The 19,381-nt window shown below is 44.0% G+C and overlaps 1 protein-coding gene across 1 annotated transcript; it reads right to left on the reverse strand.

Moving 5' to 3' along the window:
• Positions 1 to 1,227: 1,227 nt before the first annotated feature.
• On the reverse strand, positions 1,228 to 19,085 carry LOC115901573 (acrosin-like). Its single transcript, XM_030944283.1, has 6 exons — positions 18,943 to 19,085; positions 18,421 to 18,663; positions 17,853 to 18,118; positions 17,439 to 17,584; positions 16,807 to 16,963; positions 1,228 to 1,484 (listed from the first exon to the last, which is right to left on the reverse strand). The coding sequence occupies exons 1-6, from the start codon at positions 19,011 to 19,013 to the stop codon at positions 1,228 to 1,230; spliced, it is 1,140 nt and encodes a 379-aa protein (XP_030800143.1). The 5' UTR covers positions 19,014 to 19,085.
• Between the last annotated feature and the right edge of the window lie 296 nt (positions 19,086 to 19,381).

Consider the following 19,381-nt stretch of genomic DNA (forward strand, 5'->3'; position numbering starts at 1 on the left):
CTGTGCTGTTGCAAAGGGATGTCCTGCATCCCCCGGGACCAACGGGATGGGGAAGGATTTGCTGAGTCTTTCAGAGGGGGAAGAGTGGGAACCTGGGGAGCTCCCTCAGTGGTCCCCACAAATGCTGTTCTCTGAGTGCCACCTGTGCTTTCCAGTATAGTTTCTGAGGCCATCTAGAAGTGAGCAGTGGTATAGGCATCTTTCTGCCTCTTGCTTCTGATGCTTTTTGCTTGAAGGCAAGCAACTTGCTTGAAAATATTTTGAGGCTTTTTTACCATTTCCCTTGATTCCTATTGTCTCCAGACACAGTTTTTTGTGTTTTGTGTTTTCTCTTGTTTGCAGTAGCTCCTCTTTGCCTCTGCCCTTTATTATATAAAATATGAAATCTGAGCTTAACCAGCCAGCTCCTTACACTCACAATGACAGCAAGTCCATCTACCCCTAAAAGTAACACTGGCACTACTTTTATGCTAATGTTCTGGCACTGTGTGTGTGAAAAGAAAGAAAAAATAAAAAGCAGAGATCCAAAGGTATAATTCTCCTAAGAGTTATGAAATTCTACAAATGATGAAACGGATTATGCTTCCTCCTGGTTGTAAGGCAGGGTATTGCTACCCCAAGAAGAAAACAGATCTTTTTGGGTTAGTGGTTGGGCTGACATGAAGGCTATTCCCAAAGCCTGCCTTTAGAAGACTGAGCATCAATGTCTTTGTGCTTCTTTGCCAGCCCAAGAAGGAAGGTATTTGGCTTCTGGTGCAGGAATACAAGAGAAAGCTATCTGCTGATGGAAGCAAGTGGAATCATGTTGGCTAGAAGGAAGCTCTGGCTATTTCACTGGCTGAAAATCTGTCCCTGTCCTCTGCTCTTCTCCATGTGGCAGGGAACCAGGCTGCCAGCACAGCAAGGAGGGGTTACACAGTGACTCAGCTGTCACCTTAAGGGGATGAAAATTTATTTTTCTGGCTACAATGAGGATGTCCAGGGACCATGGAGTAGCAAAGCAATCATCCTGTACTCCTGCAGGTTCCTATATATGTATGTATTTATTATTTCTGGTAGATGTCAAAGGCTTCCACAAATTATTTTATACTTGCAACCCCCAACTCACACTTAAATTTCCTTCTGAAAGACAAACACTGTCTCTCCAAGCACTCTGTGTCCTGGCCAAAGAATAATCATGTGAGGCAGCAGCAACAGGAGGCTGAGGGGAACAAGGAGGAGCCTGGCTCACAGAGCTCTTTCAAAGCAGTTGTTCACTTGGCCAAAGAGTTCGGCAGCATGCCTGTTGCCTTCTTTGAATCCAGCATCTCTGTCCAGCCGCATGCCTGCATGGGTCAGGGGAGCCTTCTTCGCATGGGACACACACAAAGCAAAAATCATTCTGGGTAAACGTGGCTTCAGGACAAGGATCCATAAGGAAGAGATGTATGGAGCCTCTTGTAGGATGGAGGTTGTTTCCACAGCAAGTGCCAGAAGCAGTGGGTCTGATAAAGCAGAGAAATGTCTCATATTTAGGGCACATTCACATATATGCTTGCATTTATTTTTGCATGCACACACGTGTGCATGCACACACACATATGATACTGACTATATATGGCCATATTTATTACCGTGTCTCAGCAAATGCAAGTTCTTGCTTTAGTCAGAGTGCCATAAAATACAGTTTACTGGGTATTCCTGTTATCTTCTCTCTGGTGTCTCCTTCTTGCTTATCATTATGAAACTGGACCAATTCAGTATGTCAGGATTTCACAGTTGCCCTCGGTGTCTGCCTGGCAGAAACTCTAGCATCAGGATTTTGTGTGTATTTGCTATATATTCTGTACCATTATTGAATACTGCCCTGTAGATCCCAGCTGCATGAGGCACCTTTCTGCTAGGTACTAAAGCTGTGTCAAGGGCAGAGGTATAATAAGTGCACTTTCATTGTCCTGGAGCTCACACAGGATTTTCCCTGCTGTGGTTAGTCTGGGTAGAGAGGAGCACAGAGGTGTTGTTTAAAACCTAGTGAGATGTGCACAGGGAAAAAAGAAGGGGGCATGGATAGACAAATAGAGCCAGTCCCCTTGGAAAAGTCCTCCTACTGCTTTGTTCAATGGGTAGTTAACTACTATAATATATATTTTTGGCTGGAAACAGCCCCAATCTGACCAGCTCTTATCACCCCTCCACAAGCATGCTGGGCCCTGCTCCACCCTGCCTCTATCTGGGCACTCCAAACTTTGGCCCCTCCAATTCCTTTTATTATTTTCCTTCTGCTTGCTCTTCTCAGATGCTCTCCCCCCTGTCATCCAGGGCCCCCCTAATCTCCTTTCTTCCTTGCTCATCTGTTCAGAGCTGCCAATCTCTCCCTCCCCAGCATGCTGCTGGCCAATTTGCACTTGCTGTTTTTCTGCTTGGAGACCTCCTTAGCATGGTCCTGCAAAAAATCTAAAATGGAGTAATTCAAAGTGAGTAGATCTGGGGCTTGAAAGTGCAGTGAGCTTGCAAACTAACTTGCCCTTTACAGAACTGCTGCTCAATTATATATCTAGATGTGGACATTGAATATACGTTGCTGGCCAATTTTTTGTTTTTTACTGAAAGCTGACCTTAGGTTAGCAAGTTTGAAGATGTGGAAACTCATTTTGGTTACTGTGGCTAAGGTGAATTGTTTTTTAGCTCTACTACCACCACTACCACTAACATGAAAAGAAAAGGCTGTGGTGACTTGTTTCAAGCAATTTGGAGAAGAGCATCAATACAAAGATACTCTGTAATACTGCTGCTTGAGGAAATACTTGTAAGCCCTCGAAGTTTTTGTGGGAAACCATGTAAAATCAGAGGTATAGGAAGTGTTTGACTTGAATGTTTTCCACAGTCTTCCTTCAGGGTCACATAGTGACTCCAAGACAAAGCTCTCTCCAGCTGCTCAGTGTTATCCCTTTGGCAAACACCACAGATGACCTCAAGATCATCCTAGAGGTCCTGCTCATCCACAACACTGACAAACCACCTCTTTTTAAAACCTGTTTTTTGTCTTATTTGAGACCAGGCTGGCTAGACTGCAGGTGGGTCTGCCAATAGACTGACCTTTGCTCAGCCCATTCCTGCCTCTGCCACTTTGGTCCATCTGCCCCCAGCAGGAGTGCTCAGAAAAACCCAGAGCATCTTCTGAGACATGATTTTTCCTAAGACACTGAGAGTATTTTAGAGCACTTGAGGTGAGCACAAGGTCCAGAAGAATGCACTCACATTTGTCTCTCGTTCTTTATTTATTGTTCGGGGAAGAAAAGAGGGTGTTTTGGGTTCAGTGACAATAGAGGTTTACACGTGCTCTTTACTCAGCACTATGTGATTTAGCATAAACCTCTTGACCCCTGGAGAATTGGCTCTATCATGATAACAAGCAGACATTATAGGTTAATGCCTATAATAACCTCTTATATGGTAAAAAATTTCCAGGGTTTACAGCTTTGAACCTGTTATCCTACACCAGATTAATACAACTGTATCTACAGAGTGATTACAAGGGCACTACTCTTGAGATAGGCAACTTTTCTTGTATGAATGATTAAACGATTCTGACTAATTTGACTGCTGTTACACATTTAAAGAAAAGAAATATAGCAGATCTTGAGCAAAGATTCTAGGCACTTAACCTTTCAATCTAATTAATTAAAAATTAAGTTCAGCTGACATGAAAGACTGGTGGTTATTTAAAAATGAATTTAGCTCATTTGAAGGACTGATCATTCCACCTTCGCTGGAAGATCTCTTCACTGAGATCATGGGCACTGTGGGACTGAACCTCATGAACTTCCACTGTGGCACCCATCACAGCTGTTTGTTTTTCCTGGCTGAACGAATGGCTCTGTCCTCTGGATAATTTTCTTTTTGATCCCCCCTCTCCTTTGGGCTTTCAGTGATAAGACCATGTTAATAAGGCTGAATTTTGTTTGCCTAGCTGGGCATTGTAAAGAGGCCCTCTGAAGTCTTGTTTGATCACACACTACGGGGTAAATGCTTAGAAATGTTGATCTATATAGAAATACATTGAAATTTATTGCTCTAAATATTATTAATTGTTTCTTTATTAGAAGAGCACCTGAGAATGAATGTCAGATCCCTATTTTGCCAGATGTGCTAGTCACATAAAATGGAATGGTGGTTCTGAGCCTGAAGCGTTTATAATGCAGACCAAATTCTCCAACTTCTAGTTGATTTGAGAATTTTTGATGTGAGTCTTGCTTTTTAATGGTGTTTGATGTGGTTGGCCAAGCTAGCTATGATGAAAGGGATGTCAGGAGCGTGTGTTACTGTTGTATCTTGGTTGCTTTGTCTTGACTTCAGATTTAGTGATGCTGAGTCCAGTTATGAGTTAGTACATTGGGATTTATGCATGTAGATCTATTTTAATCAGCAGACTCATTAATTTCAGTGGTTCTATAAATAGCTTAGATTTAATAAAGAGGCTAAGAAGTTAATGAGTCTACAGCTTTGAAAGGAATGTTCAGACTGGCTTCCAGTCTTGGTGCCCATTTCAAACTTTTTGCTTCACCTGTGGATTCAGAAAGGAAGTTATTTGGTCTTTGGTCACAGGCCTGTGGCAGTCAAGGGCCAATATCCTTTTGTTTGTCTTAGGCTGGCAATATAATTCAATTGATGCTTTCCAAGAAATATTTCATAAAATCCTGCATGAAAAATAATGACCTTTACTTTTATGGAAATTGTGCTGAACTGGAGTTGCATGGGAGCAGGGGTCTGTACTATCAGGAATGTTATTATCTGTCTGAAGTACACCCTTTGTTTCTTATCTGCTTATCACACTGTGCAGCCAGATATCTCCTTTCTGTGAGCTGTACACTGAACAACTTAGGTATTTATTTTAAACTATGTGGGTTTCTTAGTGAGCAAGTAATTAGCTACTTAGCCAGCTTTGAAAGCATGCACCTCCTCTGTTACATTGCCCAGGGATCAGAAAGTGTTCAGTAGTGAGAGGACTATACATTTACATGGTAGTTCCCTGGCATGTCTTACGTGGTCCTTAAAAAGCATGACCCTGATGAGCTGCCCTCTCCTACAGCTGCAGTCTGACACTTGCATCTCAGAATGGAATAAGGTAACTTAATATAAACTGAATCACACTTGAATTTTTGTTCAACAGGAAAAATCCAAATGAACAAATGACTGTTATCTTAGTGCAGTCTTTGGCTGTGCATGCATCTGTCTGGGCCAGATGTAACTAAGCAGGGTCTGCTTCAGTGCTTGCTTGAGAGACATTAAAAGTGACCTGCTTAGACTTTGGATTTATTTCTGAGGAATGGAGAGTGACTGCTATCTCTTGTCCCTTTCCCCCACCTATGCCCAAAGTCCCCCAGAGGGAGGTGAGATGTTAGTAAAACAGAGAAATCATAGGGGAATTCATATGAAATGGTAGGAAGTCAGACTTCACCTTTACACTTGTAGATCAACATAATCTCCAGAACCATTATGTAAGATCCTGGCTCTAAGTGTTGCTTTTTATGCCTTGACATAAGCCAGAGATGCAAGCCTGATGAATACTGTACTGGTTTAAATCTTTCACTTGCTCTGGCTTCATATTGATGTTGCAAATGGAATTTATCCTGGTTCATGCTGGAATAAATCAAGGTAGGGTCTGTGCCATGGTATCTTGAATTCTCAGTAACAAGTTTAGTCTGAAGTGCAATAGATTTAAAATCCTAGTGAGCTTACTAGGCACTGGATCATGGTCAAAGTTAAAGCTTTTGATGACACGTGGAATTTTGGTATCAACAAAGGGTTCGTTCTTGAGTCAGTAATAATTTGTAATAATGATTTATAGAAAAGACAGAAAGTGGTGGTCAAAGGTGAAATGAATCATGCTGCCAGTGAAGCTCCATTTTGCCACTGATTCATGCCTTCCCAAGCTGAAGAAAGCTGCTTTACAGAAAATCACTCTATGAGAGTTGCTTCAGAAAATCCACAATTTTTAAACTACCAGTGTTTTGCAAACAAAAGCATCCTGCACTTGTTTAAAAGCAGCATTTTCTTTCCTCATTGTCACTCCTTGGTTCTCTACTCTTCTACACAAACTGCACACAGAGTGAGACTGGCAATGCTGCACTGTTGGTACCACTGCTGTTCCTCCAGGGCTGCCAGGAGGAGCTGCAGCGTGGAACAGGTTGTGAGGTACCTGGAACTGTGCTAGCTGCTGTGCCTCTGCCAAGGTGGGCATGGCCTCAGAGTATTTCCTGCTTGCTCTTAATTTTCATCTCCTTTTTGAGGTGCTGCAGGTTAAACTGTCACTTGTGTCACATTGCCATCTGCAGTACTTCAGCTACACAGGTCTTTGCTAACAGCTGTTCAATTCAGCTTGTTGACAATCCAAGTTCATTTAGGTCCCTATAGGGAGTCACACATTGCTTTCTCAGGGACTGGGAGGTAGTTTGATGGATTTTTTGGATGTGGGAGTAACCTCTTGCTGGACTTCTGACTCATCCTTTTGTTTAAGTCAATATTGCAGGGGATGCATTTGTTCAATTTGTTCAGGTTAATGTGTGCTAAGACCCTCTCCCAAAACAACATCTATGTGTGCTCAGTAAAAACAATCCCAAAATAATAAACCCAAATATTTCAAGATGTTTTTAGATAAAAGCAGATGAAAGAGCATAGGGGCGGAGACTGGTGCTGGTTGTCTTAGGCTGACTGGTACATTGTGTCATAGTATTCCTCAGACAAGAAAATTATAAAGAATAAACCAGTGAGGGCCATCCTTCGGGTGAAGTATGAAGCAAGGCTTAAAGAAATTTGTCAGGGAAGATCTCTGAACAGTACTGATCTTCACTTCTCTTTCCTCCAAAATATGATTTTTAAATCTAGTTGGTGACATTTCTGCTGTAGAAAAACTGTCCTTTAGGTGTTTATTTGCAGCATTATAAACAGTACCTAGCAAGCACAAGCCCACAAGATTACTTGAAAATGTATTTTATAAAACATTCTGGTTATTAGTGGGCAATGCTGAAAACAGGTGGTGTTAAAATAGTACTTGTTAGAAGAAAACTAGTGCTTCAAGTACCTGAAATGAACACAACAAATTTCAGGTTCTGAAAATCATAATAAACTGATAATTTAAGGTGGTCTTTCTTAAATTAGATCTCTGTCTCAAAGAGGATTGCCTGAAAGAGCGCATTTCTTCCTTGCTGAAGAGAAAAGGGTTTTTTCAGATATCTGCCCATTTACCACTAAACTCTGGTGAGTGTGGAGTTAAAGCATTTTCAAGATACATTTCTGCATGATGTGATTAAAATCTGGGAGATGCAAATAGTCCTAGCAAGGCTATTTTATATTTGATTGCTGCATTTTAAGATCACTATTTATCAGCAGATTAATGGGACATAGTGATGATGGAGTTAAGATCAATGTGCAGGGAAGACTGGAAAAACAAGCTTCCAGAGAAAGTTAGAGCTTTTACCCAGTAAAAATGGTAAAATATTCCAAGTCATGGAACCACAGAACATCTTGTGTGAGAAGGACCCACAGGTATCTTCCAAATTCTGGCCCTGCACAAAAAAGGCCCCTGCTAGTATCCAAACAATTCTTGAGTTCTGTCAGGCTTGGTGTTGTAACCGCTTTCCCAGGCAGCCTGTTCCAGTTCCCAAACACCCTTTGGGTAAAGAACCTTTTTTTGATATCCAAACCAAGCCAGTCCAAGCTGGTCACCACAGAGAAGAGACCAGTGCCTGTCTCTCTCTAAAGTAAAGGTGTAAGTATTAGAAAGCAGGATAGAGTAGAAAAAAAGTATTTCAAAGTCTGGAAATTTTTTAAGGAAGAGGTATAAGAAATATTAGCTAAAGCCTATTTCATTTTCTTTCATCTGAAACCTTTCCCCAAAAAACTTTCTGAAGTTCTTTTCCTGAACATTCCTCTGCTTTTGGGCTGCCTACCTCTGAGCTGGGAGAAAATTTGGCTGTTCCAAAAGCCAAACACAGTTATAAGTTAGAAAATAAACTGGATCCCCCCCCCCCCCACCACTGTCCAGTTCATTTAATTATGGTTACTTCAAATATATTTTCTTGCAGTGTGTTGAAATTAATTTTTTGCCATTTCTTCCCTGATATGCATGACAGTCATAGTTTATTTTCTGCTCTAGAAAATAGCAGATTAGTTATCATTGTTGCATGCAGGCATAAAGGTAGCAATGCCTCTGACACAGGTGTTTACATTATAACATTTGAGGCATTTTTAATAAGAGGAAGTGACATGGAAACTAGGGAAGTTTACACAGGATAATTAACAGTTTGAACCCAATAACTCTCATAACTGTAATACACAAGAATTTTCCATTGCACTTTCTCCTCTGCAATGGACATATCTGATTTTCTTTATATGTTATTGAGGTGTCGCTGACCAGTCATAAAATATGACCCCTTTTCCCTGCAAGGAGTGGAATGTCCCGGACACAAGTTACATGCATCTTCTGTTTGCAGGACAAACCAGTGCTTCTGAGTCATCCCCGGAGGCTCTTTTGACCACCTCTCTGTTAAATTTATCTAGCACAGTATCAGGGCCAATCTGAAGTGGAAGTGGTTTCCCTTGCAGCAAACATTCCTTACTTGAGATAAAAGCTGAGAAAAGATGGAAAATTATTTTGCTGTAGCCAGAAGATGTGGTGAAGGGATTTGCAACTGGAAGTCAATGCTGCAGAGCCTTTCTTAAAAAAAAAAAAAAAAAAAGAAAAAAAAGAAAAAAAAAGTTTTTTGCTGAAAAAGACCAGTAAAACAGAGGAAGAATGAGACACCTTTCTACCAAACAGCAAGATGTCATGACAAACTCTCTGCCTACACAGCAATTCCATTCAGACCCATGACGCAGATCCTGGAGCCCATTTGTGCCAGTTGTTGGAACAATCTGGGGGTGCTGAGTTTGCTGCTCTGCTATCAGCCTTTCCTGCTGGCTGTTGGGTTCACCGCATGATTTGAGTTCACTTATGAGGTGCTTAACAGCCCTTTAAGAATTTGCTCTGTGTATGTAAAGGCGGATTGTATACCCGGAACTCCCGTAATGTCTGGATGCTATTAATGGTTGTACACCCTTGACACAAACAGTTTTTTGCAAACAAGGCCCTTTCGGTTCTCACCTTGAGCAAAGGCACCAATCTCTGGAGTCCACAGGCTCATTTTGTCTGCCTAGGCCAGAGATCACCTCTGGGGCACTGTCAACATCCATTTGACCCATTCCTGCCTCCTGTTTGTGTCATTTCTCATTGCCCTGAATGAGATCAACCTCTCCCTGTATGGACAAACAAGAAATCATTTGCTCCAGAGTCAATACCAGTTCTTACAACTGGTCTTTTTGCCTCATTTTAGAGTTGCTTTTCACCAAAGGTTCTGAGCACAGCTCCTGAAAAATCAGTAACAATAGCAAAGTTGCTAGTAGATGTTTAGAGTGCCTGGTATTTCACACCTTGCAGAGAAAATTATTCTCGAATTGAGTTTTCATCTGCCTTCAATTTCTTTTTGTTCTTATATCACTTTCATTAATCTCATTTTTTAAAGTTGTTATTTTGAGACTACACATGCTTTGCTAGGAGCTTGAGTTACTGCATGCTGGGGTATGTAGTGAGCACTGCAAGGCTGGATAATCACAGTAAAGGGGAAAGGATCCCTTAACCTCCAGGATATGTCGATGTGGCACTTAAGGGTAAGATTCAGTGGTGGACCTGGCAGTGTTAGGTTTACAGCTGAACTCAATGATCTTAAAGGTCTTTTCCAAGCTGAACAACTCTATAATTCAGTGATGTGATTACTTTAGCTTTTTCGGTTGGTTTTGTGCCCCACTAGGAGCATTAGAAACATCTTTTCTCCCAAATGAAAGCTGAAATCACCCATGGGTTTATTAGGTGGGCAATTTAATAAACCCCTGCAACAAGAGGAGACTTGCCATGATTTCGTGCCTATGGCTGGCACTGAGGTTTGTACGAGCAGGGCTGTGAAGTCCAAGGCCACAGGGCTCCCTGAACCCAGAGCTGGATGAGATCCTTAAGGCCACTTTAATCTCCAGACAGCAAAAGCTTTATTCCACTGTTGGACTATGAGACTAATTTTTGCATTTCACACCTCTTGAAGGAGACTGGAAATTTTACAAGGTGAAGAGCTACTGCTTGTTCAGTGAGTTTTCACTCAAGCCATTTATTTTGATGGACTGTAGATACCTATTTTTATCCCACCTCATTTAACTGTGTTCCAATGCCAGCTTCTTTCAGTCTTTTATTCTGAGGTTAATTTTAATTGCAGATGTAAAATATCTTGAAGGACTCAGTCGAATAATTTCCTCTCATAAACCAGGCAATAAATACGCATCAGGTAACTGAGCTATTTACAAACCATAACTACCCCTCAACAGCACAAAGGCACATGGGGGCTCCAGTGTCGTGGTTTGACTGACAGGGATGTGGATGCTGATGAGGAGGTTTGCCTTCCGTGTTTCTGAGCCCTATGGAAATGATCCCTCTAGTGGGGACTTGGAAAATTAACTGGTGATCCTGCTTGGCAGTGCGGGAAGGCTAAGAAGGGAACAAATGAAATAGTTGCCCAACGTTAGGGGGGAAAAAAACCCCAAACAATGAAATAGGCGGCTGTATTTTCCTAAGCTAAAATTACCACTGAAATAAGATTTTAAGGTAGTTGTTATGAGACGTGGTAAACATTGCAGAATGCTCATTCAGTGATTTCTGCAAAACACTTTAAAACAGTTTTATTTAGATTTTTTTATTGAAATAATGAGATTGGTTTTTTATGTATTATGATCTCCTTGGGAGAGAAAAAGAACAAACTATTTATAAAGTACTTTCTGAATGATCAGGGGAAAAAAACCCTTGCGATTTCTTCCTTAAGATGAAAGCATTCAATCTTTTTATGGAAACAACTTTTCAATTTTTTGAGAGATTTCAAAAATATTTCCAAGAGATTCAAAGAATTTTCTACCAGAAAAAAAAGCCAGGATTTGTGCTCCAATTGCACGTACCACCTTCTTCTGGTCCATTGTGTGCTTCTTGTTACTGTCATTACTCACAGCGCCTCTTAAGAGCAGGGCATCAAACATGGACCTTGCTGGCCCCCTGACACAGGGGTCTGTTCTGCCTGAGTTTGGAATGTGTGACATTCCTGGACAATGTCTGATGGAGGTCCCAGGCGTCTCTTAACTGTAGCTGCCTTGAAAAAATAATTTGTAGTGAACATTTTCTTGCTGCTGTTACTGTGAAAAGCCTTTGTGGCAGCAGCGAGCTCCTCCCTGTATAACCTGGTTTTATCACTCCACGCTTTCCTGAAGGATCAAGAGTGTAACTTTGTGTTGCACCAGGTGCTCCCTTGTGTAAGGAAAAATCTGACAGCTTTTGGATAAATATCCAGGGTGACCCTAATGCCACTGCTGGACCACAGCTCCTGTTGCAGACCCTTGCTTGGCTCACTGGAAGAAGGCGTGTCTGTAGACGGGAGTTATGATACCAAAATCTGGTTCCTTTTGGATTTGTCCTTTATCTCCCTTCAACACCTCCAATGTCTAACTCAAGTATTTCCCTTCCCAGGTCCTCCATCCCACACCTGCTCTGTGCCTCCCACTTGCTGGGGTGTCCTAAGCAAACAGTGGAGCCTGCTCCACCAGGTGAGCCATAAAAAACCCACCCTTTTCCTGACATGGTGCAAATTCTTGCCTTTACCCAGCTGGGTGCCTGGCCAAGGGCAGACCTCTCGAGCTGTTCTTGTCTGAGCCACATCACTAACAGCTCTTTTCAAGTCAGAATTTAAAATGTTTTCATTTTCAAACATCTCTGCTTTCAGATTTGAGATGTGAGAAGGTGTTTGTGCACTTGTCAGGCAGCCAGCGGCAATTTCATTCCCCTGTGTGTGGCTACACAGAAGGTGTGTGCTGATAAGTTGTGCCACTCATGAATCATTCTTGTCCATGCTGCTGCTCCATGAAGCTTTGGTAGAAGAGATCTGTTCTTGGAACTATATTGAAATCTTCAAGTATAATCCAAAAATGCTTCTGTTCTCCAGATATGTTCTTGTGCTCTCTCACTGGAGTCTGTCTCTTTTGGGGGCTAACATAATAGAAATGCTCTTTTATATTCACAAAACATAAATTGTCAATGAAAATTAATGTGTACTTGGGGGGCAAAGAGATAGAAAAAGTAAAAGAGAGGAGGGCAGAAAATAAAAAGAGTACCTTGTCATCAGCCAGAGGCTGTGTGGTGACTTGATATCATTACAAAGCCTTGAGTTTCCTGAAATTATAAAGCAACCTCAAAGAGAGAGATTTTAAGTAAGAGTGGAACAGTTCTACCCTTGTGGGTAGCATGAAGAATTCCACTCTTAGGCATTGAATATTAAATGCTTCAGAATAGAGATGCTGGAAGCTCTGACATCAGCTGTAACTTCCCCTGGATGTCATAGGCAGGGTTAGTATTAGTTTGGGTTAAAATCATGTCTGAGCTAAAGGAGTTTGGCATGTTTGTGATTATGGACTCACTGAAATGTATGGAATCAACTCTTTGTGGGTATTAATCACAGCATAAATGTTTGGATCACTTATTTAAACTGCTATTGTATTAGAGAAAAGTGTTTTTGGAAAAATACTTGGTTTTTAAAGAGCTACAAAAGTATTCCATGAAGTTCTGACTTCAACACACTGGTAAGAGTGCAGTTCCAGTGAGAGATGATGTTGGAGTTCTCCACTCATCTTTGTAGAGAGGATGCTTTTTTGAGAGTTGTGATTTTTTCCTCTCCTAGCCTGTAGGTTTTTCCAAGGTACAAGGGAAACAAAAGGATTTTCATGACTGTACTTCATGGGAATAATTTTTGCAGACATTATGCTGAATTCTCATAGAAGTCCTGTAGAGGACATTACATGCCACAGAGAGCAAAACAGTGTGAGTTTGGGCAGCAGTGTCTTATAGTCTGGCAGAATAGCAGGTGACGTCTTCCCTCCATCTCTGGCCAGGGACATCTTGCAGTGATTCTTTCAGGTAGAACATAGCTTGCAGGTAGAACATATTGTTGGTTTTGTAGAGGTTCCTCTGTCATATGGGGAGACTTTATTGTTTTGCTGCATATTTTTGTTCTGTTAATAAATGTGCAAGCTTAGTAGTGACTTTTACTAGAAGGAGCTGGATCGGGTTCTTACAGAATGCATTGGCACAAATTGATTTTGTGTTTGGGACTCAAATTCAGGGAAAATAAAGTCTAATGTCCTGTCTTGAACAGGTAAAATGAAAACCAGCGAAGTTTACAGTGCATTGCCTGCTTATCTGAAGACTTCTAAAATTGGCTTCCATGCAATCTATTTTTGCAAACTTCAGTAGCCTTCCAGTACCTGAAGGGAAGGATAGAGAGAGTTCATTCACAAGAGAATATAGTGACAGGATAAAGGGGAATGGCTGCAAACTAAAATAGAGTAGTTTTGGATTAGATATTAGGAAAAAATTCTTTAATATGAGAGTGGTGAGGCACCGGAACAGCTTTTCAAGAGAATGGATGTGAATGAGAATGGATGCCTCATCCTTGGAAGTGTTGAAGACTGAGTTGGATGGGGCTCTGAACAACCTAGTCTAGTGAATGTGCCCGTGCCCATGTCAGGGGTTGGAAGAGGATGATCTTGAAAGACCCTTCCAAACACAAACCATTAGAGAATTCATTAACCTTATATGATATAAGCCCTAAGTAATCAGCAGTAATATGTTAATTAAGGTAATTGCATGTTGGTGCTAAGGAATAGGTTATATGGGCTAATGATGCCCAAACTCTGTTCTTTGATTGTTTTGAGTTGTATCTAGTGAACAGGAAGTGAAAGCAATTTATGCAATTATGTGGATGGTGTAAACAATCAGACCCGACAGACCATGGATTTCAGGGGAGTGCTGTTATATGCCTCAAATGTAGTCTTAGGCTGGCAGTTGACTCCAATGACCCAAAGAACTCACAGACCACCTCAAAATACATCACCACAGGGATTCCCCATGGTTGAGATTTTTGTTGGGTTACTGTTTTTAATTTTTTTTAATTATATGTTATACCCTGGCAGAACTAGGGGTGCAATGTAACCTTGTAATTGGCAATCACAAAACTCTGCCCTGCTTTCTAAAATGTCAACAATGTTCTCATCAAATGCCCTCAAGGTTGCCATAAAGTGGAGCTTCTGTGGGGATTTTTGAAGCACTGGTGAAGTTTTAGTTCCAAGTACAAAAATCAGCTTAGTTCCACATTTTTTTATATATATGAGTTCCTGGTAAATATTCTCATTGAGCAAGAATGTTGCTTTGCAGGTTTGAGGATGAAAAGCTGCAATTTATTTCTGAGCACAGGTGAAAATCCAGTCTTTGAAGGTTTCATTGCACTCAGATGATCGGAGTATTGGAAGGACCAGATTTGAAAATATCAGGCTCAAGACAGGGCAGTTTGGCAGAGCAGCCATGTGGGTAGCTGGAAGAGCTCCAGGGAACAGACTCAATTTGGGCTAAGTGTTAGCTGAGTAAGGCAAGACTAACAAGATTTTTTAACAAAGCATTTTTAGAGTCTGTTGAAACCATTGATTTCCCTTGAAGAAAATTAAACATTAGCAAGTTTTTCCACTAATTCTAAAATAAAGCTCATGGTCTCACATTTAGCTTGTGTGGTGGGAAACTCCCTGCAGTTCACTTTGGAAACCTTTCACTTTGGAAACCTTTTTAGGATTTAATAATCATCAGTGAATTGAGCTACTTAGGTCATTAAGCATTCAGCTGTTTTACCATCTCAGTGTACAAATGGGTGCCTGCTTTTCATATCATCTGGGGTTAGAATGTTGGAGAGAAGAATACTGGATTAATTGGAAAATTAGCATAGATTGAATTACGCTTGTGTGAGCTGTCAGTGATTTGGATGGGGAGGCTGGAAATGTTTACTGGGGAATGAAGCAGTGTGGGGAGTGGGCATGGGCTTTAAATGCATGGGGGCAGGAAAGTATTTTGGATTGTGCTACTTCTTGAGATGGAGGGCAGGTGAAATTTGTGGCATGGCATGAATAATACATGGCATAATAATTTTTTTTCCTTTTCCTCTTGTGTCGTTTTGTTTTGGTGCTAAGCATAATGCAAATGGTAACTTCCACTGAATGCAAGTGTGTTTCAGCAGGCTATTGATTAAGGTTGTAACAGTATTGGTTTACTTGGTTTCAGCTTAGTAGGCTGTGTACAGGGTCAGGGGGAATAGTTTTAAATGGAAACCATAGATTTAGAGTAGATATAAGGCTGGCTGTAACCAGCTTGGATATGGCAACCTTCAGCTTTTCTCAGCCCCAAACGACCACAAGGTATGGAAATTTAGGTTTGCTTGTTCTTATGAATGTCACAGCTCAAGGTGTGCTCTGTGTGTGGATTTTGAACTCCTTCCCCTAATTTTTCCTCTTCTATTAGAATTTTAAGAGAATAAAGCACATTTTGTACACTGGTGAGATGTGAAAATTGGACGAGAAAAATGAAAAAATACAAGTAATAGCATTGGTATCTGTACTGCAAAGCACAATGCCTATTTTGCCACTGAGGAGAGGGGGAAATGACGTAAGGGAGAAGTGTCAGTGTTGTAAAAATCAGACACTTCTCACAAATGGTTACTATTGGAGGAATTTATCTTGAGTACAGTGAGGCGGTAATATCTCCTAGGGGTTTCAACCAATACTGGAGCCTTAACAAAAATATTTTCCTATCTTCTTCCTAGGCTTGATGTGCTAGGTTCCTCCAGTCCATGGTGGCTCAGAGCATTTTACTCTCTGACCAGGCACTTTAGAGCTCTTTGGAGCCATTCTGTCCCTTTGTGTCCAATGGGTCTTGCCCAGGAGTTGGAATTGCATTGAAAAGCTGATTCACTTTGAGCATAGGTAATTTTATTTCATCAACTTATTCAACTCCAGTGTTTGCCTGCACACAGGAGAGGAGTGTGGTCAGGACAGAGCAGGGTTTTGACCCTGAGGCTGCCTTTGGATCAGCAGGCATTGCCCCAGCAGGAAATGGTTGTGGTGCACTGCAGTGTGTCCTGGATCCTGCCTGTTCTGATGCTCAAGCTGTGTTTTCTCCAAGGACCTCATGAAGGAGCTTCTTCACCTTAGTAAAGAAGTCTACCAGCTTGTTGAGTGGAAATGGGCAGGAGCTATCCTCACCCAGTGGAGTGGGGGGTGCTGTTGGCAAAGGCTTTTGAGAGGGGATTGGTGTTGGCAATGGCTTATGAGTGGGGGGTTGTGTTGGCCATGGCTTATGAGTGGGAAGGGCTGTTGGCCATGGCTTAGAAGTGGGAAGTGGTGTTGGCCATGGCTTATGAGTGGGAAGGGGTGTTGGCAATGGCATATGAGTGGGGGGTTGTGTTGGCCACGGCTTATGAGTGGGAAGGGGTGTTGGCCATGGCTTAGGAGTGGGGGGTAGTTGTGTTGGCCATGGCTTATGAGTGGGAAGGGCTGTTGGCCATGGCTTAAGAGTGGGGGGTTGTGTTGGCCATGGCTTATGAGTGGGAAGGGCTGTTGGCCATGGCTTAGGAGTGGGGGGTTGTGTGGGCCATGGCTTATGAGTGGGAAGGGGTGTTGGCCATGGTTTAGGAGTGGGGGGTTGTGTTGACCATGGATTAGGAGTGGGAAGTAGTGTTGGCCATGGCTTAACAGTGGGAATGGGTCGTGTCGGCCATGGCTTAAGAGTGGGAAGGGGATGTATTGGCCATGGTTGCAGAGTTGGTGGTGGGGGAACTGTCAATAAATGATTCCAGGTTTGTGATGATGGAGAACCCCTTCCAAGTGTGTTTGCGCCTGTGTGGACCAGGATCCAGTCATAGAAGTACTGAGTGGAGATGTAGACTCCAGGCTGCCTTGCTCTGGCACAGCCTTTCCCCCAGCTGGTGATTCCGACAACCCACCAGTAGTCAGCATTGTTGTCCTGGCACATGAGAGGACCACCGCTGTCACCCTGCAGCAGAGCAGAGAGGATTAAGGTGGTGTTGGTGGCACCTGCCAGCACTGGGGCTGTCTCCTTCTCTCTCACAGCCCCTGCCAAAGCTGTATTCTGGGCAGAGAAAAGCTCTGCTCAGAGGCTGGAGACTCCAGAAGCTTGGCTGTGAATGGCAAGGGGTCCTATAGGGTAGAGCTCTCTCTATCCTATCTGCACAAGGCTCCTGGATGTGCAGAAGATGGAACTTTGGCACCTGGACATCTTCACTGCCAAGAGCACTAGCTGGGCTTTCTGGGCTTTCTGGCATAAGGGGAGGCCTGGGCAGGCAGGTGTGGATGGGGAGTGTGTGGGAAGCCCCCACAGCAGTCAGGGGGAGCTGGGGCTGGGAGGGTGACTCAGTGGCCGGGCAAAGCAGGCCCTGGGCTATGTTGGGGTGGTGCTTCCCTGGCTGCTGGTGCTGCTGGGGGCTGAGTGGCTCGTAGCACGTTCCTACCTGGCAGGTGTCGATGCCTCCCTGTGGGTAACCAGCACACAAGTTGTGGGTGTGGATTTCCCCTGCATACCAGTCACTGCTGTTGCAGAGCTGCAGATCGATGAGCTGGACCTTGGCCTCCTGGAGGTGATCAGCTGAATCTTGAGCTGTGAGCAGAGAAAGGAATAAACCCTGAGCACCACATTGCCCATTCTCCTCTCCTGACTTGAGAAGGGCATTCTCTTCCCTAGGGTTTGTCTTTGCCTCTGCAAAGGCACTGGAGTGCTGTGACCCTGCTTCCTGTCTCTGGGCAGCAAGCCAGGTCTGTCTCTCAGAGGCATATGTTCTGCAGCCTGGCTTTGGTCTCTGCTGTGGGGAAGCCCAAACCCTCTCCTCAGTGGGCTGAGCTGCCCAGGAGTTGCTCTTGGTACTCACATCTTGCAGTAGTGGCACCCCAGCCAGCCACCCAGCAGTTTTGCAGCTCCGACGCTCTCAGTGTGGCGTCAGGCACACAGGTCAGCTGGATGTAGGGGCTGCACTGGACAGGATGGTCCAATTCCAGCAGGGCAATGTCGTAGCTCATGTCATCAGGGTTGTAGTATTGGTGTATCAGCAACTGCTTGACACTGCGCATTTGTGCCCCATGGCCCGGCTGAGACAACTGGGTGGCCCCAATCACCACAGATAGCAGGCTGATATTACTGGAAAGGAGGTGGAGAGAGAGATGAGAGGGAGTCATAGCAGCCCAGCAGTTGCTAGACCTCAGCGTGGAAAGGAAGAGAGGGAGCAGTGCTCTGGCAGGTGTGAGTGCCCTTGCACATCTTAGGCTGGGGGAATGTCAAGCTGGAGGCTGCTAGAAAGCCTTGGCATGAGCCCAGGCTTCTCCTGAGCACTGTGGCAGCCTGGCTGCCTGAGAGGAAAGGGGATGAGAGTAGCAGGTAGTGCTGTTGGCAGGGCACCTGCTGGTGTTGTGGAGATGTCCCCATTCCCTGTTTCTCCTTACTCAAACTTGTCGAAGCAATGGGCTGCTGTGAGGACCCACTGTGTTCTGATGAGGGACCCTCCACACCAATGCCCTGGGTCTGGTACCCATGGGTGCTGGATGCTGACGACCCAGGGCCAGGCCCCTGGCAGGGCACCGCCACCACCCACGATGCGTGTCATGCTGGAGTCATAAGCCACGTCGCCGTAGTAGTACATCATGAGGCCATAGTCAGACACCACGCCTCGGAGTCCACAGGTCCCTCTGCAAGCACAAAATCATTTCCATGCTGCTTCATGGCCTGCTGTGGCTCAGGCTGAAGCTCAGCCCTCTGCCCTCCCCACAAGGGTTTGCATACACAGCAGGCCAGGGAAGCCCATGGGGTGTGTGTCTGTCCGTGCCAGCACCTGGCTGCTGGCAAGGAACTGAGGCTTCCCATGGTGGGTGGGAAGCTGTGGCCTGGCCATGGGGGACAGGCGGATCCCCTCCAGGGCAGGCCGCAAGTGTTGCCATGGCTCCTTCCCTAGGCCTGGGCCCACTTACCCGCAATTGTCCCATGTCCCGTGCACCATTCCAGCCACGGTCAGCAGGATGAGGAGGCCGAGGCCATTCATGGCTGCCAGAGGCACGAGTCAGCTGCAAGCACTGAGAGCTCCGTGCAGCAGCACAGTCACAGCCGCACTGCCTGCAGCAGCTGCGCTGCCCGTGGCACCCTTGGTCCTGGGGCTGATGTCACAGAGGGGTGGGTTCCATGTTCTGAGCACTGCGGGGTTCTGTTGCATAGGGCCCACTGGGGGAGGGGCAACATCTAATTGAGGAGCCATAGAATGGTTTGGGCTGGAAGGGACCTTGGTGATCATCTAGCTCTGACCCCCTTGCCTTGCTTGTGGAGGGATGGCTTGCGCTAGACCCGGCTGTCCACAGTTTACCTATCTTGGCTTAGAAGCTGTCCTTGAACACTTTGAGGGATGAGGCATTTAAG

The sequence above is a fragment of the Camarhynchus parvulus genome, chromosome 3 (assembly GCF_901933205.1).
Source record: "Camarhynchus parvulus chromosome 3, STF_HiC, whole genome shotgun sequence".
Taxonomy (NCBI): Eukaryota; Metazoa; Chordata; class Aves; order Passeriformes; family Thraupidae; genus Camarhynchus; species Camarhynchus parvulus.

Excerpts from the sequence above, each read along its gene's own strand:
- LOC115901573 (XM_030944283.1), bottom strand. The coding sequence starts at position 19,013 with ATGAATGGCCTCGGCCTCCTCATCCTGCTGACCGTGGCTGGAATGGTG. Across the intron at positions 18,664-18,942 it reads GGGACATGGGACAATTGCGG|AGGGACCTGTGGACTCCGAG; the intron begins GTAAGTGGGCCC and ends TTGTGCTTGCAG. Across the intron at positions 18,119-18,420 it reads CATTGCTTCGACAAGTTTGA|TAATATCAGCCTGCTATCTG; the intron begins GTAAGGAGAAAC and ends CCTCCTTTCCAG.